The sequence below is a fragment of the Nanorana parkeri genome, unplaced genomic scaffold (assembly GCF_000935625.1).
Source record: "Nanorana parkeri isolate BGI_ZX_2015 unplaced genomic scaffold, ASM93562v1 scaffold3670, whole genome shotgun sequence".
Classification (NCBI taxonomy): Eukaryota; Metazoa; Chordata; class Amphibia; order Anura; family Dicroglossidae; genus Nanorana; species Nanorana parkeri.
Window position 1 is genome coordinate 6,872 of NW_017309938.1, and position 2,759 is coordinate 9,630.

The 2,759-nt window shown below is 57.0% G+C and overlaps 1 protein-coding gene across 1 annotated transcript in view; it reads right to left on the reverse strand.

Moving 5' to 3' along the window:
- Window positions 1-1,046: 1,046 nt before the first annotated feature.
- ARHGAP35 (Rho GTPase activating protein 35) overlaps window positions 1,047-2,759 on the reverse strand; it is an 18,037-nt gene continuing 16,324 nt past the window's right edge. Inside the window, exons 4-6 of the mRNA XM_018575235.1 lie at window positions 2,556-2,687; window positions 1,916-2,021; window positions 1,047-1,284 (exon numbers count right to left, since the gene is read on the reverse strand). Coding sequence (XP_018430737.1) covers window positions 1,047-1,284; window positions 1,916-2,021; window positions 2,556-2,687 — 476 coding nt within the window. The remainder of the gene's footprint in view (window positions 1,285-1,915; window positions 2,022-2,555; window positions 2,688-2,759) is intronic.

Here is a 2,759-nt window from a genome sequence, read left to right on the forward strand (position 1 = left end):
AGAAGAGGAGGCGGAGCTCTGGGAGTTTATAACAAGATTTATTAGCTATAATACAAGTCACATTAAAGGCCCTTCGAAGATTTCCTCCAATTGCAGCGAGCCAACTGGCGGCGATACGATTCCGGGGCGTCGGCTTCTCATGCACAAAATGACCCCGAGCCCCTCCGGCACAACCAACAGACAGCGACATACAGGACAGGAAATAACCGCGCGCATCCCCGGTGCCCCCCCCCCCACACAAAATCGGGGGCCCGCGGGGGGGGGGCAGAAGACCCCCACCACAAAAATAGTAGAAGACCCCCCACCACAGGGACATGATCGAGGGCCCGGGGGGCTAGTAGAAGACCCCCCACAACATGGACATGATCGAGGGCCCGGGGTGGTAGCAGAAGGCCCCCCACCACAGGGACATGATCGAGGGCCCGGGGGGCTAGTAGAAGACCCCCCACCACAAGGACATGATCGAGGGTCCGGGGGGGCTAGTAGAATGCCCCCCACCACAGGGACATGATCGAGGGCCCGGGGCGGTGGTAGAAGGCCCCCCACTACATGGGACATGATTGAGGGTCCGGGGGGCTAGTAGAAGACCCCCCACCACACGGACATGATCGAGGGCCCGGGGGCTAGTAGAAGACCCCCCACCACAGGGACATGATCGAGGGCCCGGGGGGCTAGTAGAAGACCCCCCACCACAAGGACATGATCGAGGGTCCCCTTCACCTTCACATCACACTGGCTCCTTTCACATCACATAACCCGACCAGGCGAGACTGACCAACCAGCGCCGGGGGCCCATCAGAACAAACACACGACAGACCCAGAGAGGGGGGGGCAGATAATACCGCAGTCCTGTCTGTAAGTGCGCACTACATACGAGTCTAGAACATTCCGTCTTCCTTCCCATCTACATCAGGCAGATCCGTGTCACATCTCTCCTGAGGCTATGAACACTCTACGCAGAAACATACGTGACACCTTTCAGGTCTAACATACAAGTCCGTCTAAAGACACGCAATCCCGCCCCCCCCCACGCATCGGAGACAAGGTCAGTTCCTAGGAAGAGGCGGTTTGATTGCGTCAGCGGGACGGGGAATGTTCAGACGCGGTAGACGCTGGTAGAAGAAGTACGCACACTGGTGGATGAAGAGCTCGATGATTGTCTGGTAGGTGCGGGTGGCGGTCAGAGCGTCCATGGTGGTAAAATCCGGGCGCATCAACGTGGGCCAGAAGCAGATGGACAGGTTCTCGCTGGTCATCAGGTTGGTGTGATGGTGCTGACTGACCCTGAGGAAGAGACGAGGAGAAGGGCGGTGAGCGGAGAAAATACGAATGGTGCTTACTGTAATATAATATCTTTTTAAAGTCTATTGGAATTGCATTGGAGAGCGATATGGCGGGAATTACCGTGCGATAAATCGCTCTATGTGAACGCGGCCTTAGTGACGCCGATCCTGCAGCAGTTCCGGATTCAGCCGTCACTAAACGTTTTCTGATTGTTACAACAACGATCAGAAAACTGAAACATTGTATCAGAAATAGAGACATTACGTGTCCATTATGTATCTATTCCTGAAAGTGAAAGAAAAAAAAGAAAAGCCCGGATACTATGGAGAGAGAGAGATACGATGGAGAGAGAGAGATACGATGGAGAGAGAGAGAGATACGATGGAGAGAGAGAGAGATACGATGGAGAGAGAGAGATACGATGGGGATCTATGACAGGGCTCTGCATGCAATGACGGGGGGGCCTCCATCATCTATGAGAGGACCAACCACCTGCAGCAAACAGAGAGAGCTTCCTGCGAGGAGACCCCGCCCATAAGGCAATATCATGGGACAGCCGTCTATCAGGATTGGCTCCTCCCACTGGCCCCGCCCCGAGTGACGGCGCCATGGCGTTGAGGAATAAACGTACCGATTCAGGTGAGAGATGACGTATTTGAAGAGCTCCTGGTTCTCCCTCGGCAGCTTCCTCAGCAGCTCCTTCATCGCCTGCAGCTTCTGCTCCAGGTCATTGATTTCTAGAGAACAAGAAAACACGCGTGTCAGGTACAACGGGGTCACCGCGTGTTACACGGGACCGGACATAGAGCAACACGTGACGGAAGCCGCTACGCGGACGCCTGAGATGGTTCCCCCCGGCACCGGGTCCCTCTAGGACAGGGATGGCCCTCCAGCTGCGGGTGAAACTACAAATCCCATGATGCATCTCTCTCCGGGAGTCGTGGCTGTGAGAATGTTGCAAAGCCTCATGGGATTTGTAGTTCCACCCACAGCTGGAGGTTGCTGACCCCTGCTCTAGGAGGACGAGGTTGATGAGGGAGGCCGGGGAGCAGAGGAGGAGGCCGGGGAGAAGAGGAGGAGGCCGGGGAGAAGGGGAGAAGAGGAGGAGGCCGGGGAGAAGAGGAGGAGGCCGGGAGCAAAGGAGGAGGCCGGGGAGCAGAGGAGGAGGCCGGGGAGGAGAGGAGGAGGCCGGGGAGCAGAGGAGGAGGCGAGCAGAGGAGGAGGCCGGGGAGCAGAGGAGGAGGTCGCTCGCTACGGGCGGATCTACTTACTGTACGCGTCCACCAGCTCGGCCTGGAGAACATACGGCACCAACGGGTCCGGCAACTCGGCAAAGAAACTCTTCAGGGCCCCGGCCACCGTGTTCACCGTGAAATCCTTCTCAGCCAGGTCCAGGTGATGATCTGGGAGGATAAAGGTCAGTGTGAGGAACCCCCCCCAAAAAAATAAGCTGTCCCGTTGAGCGGATCACCCTC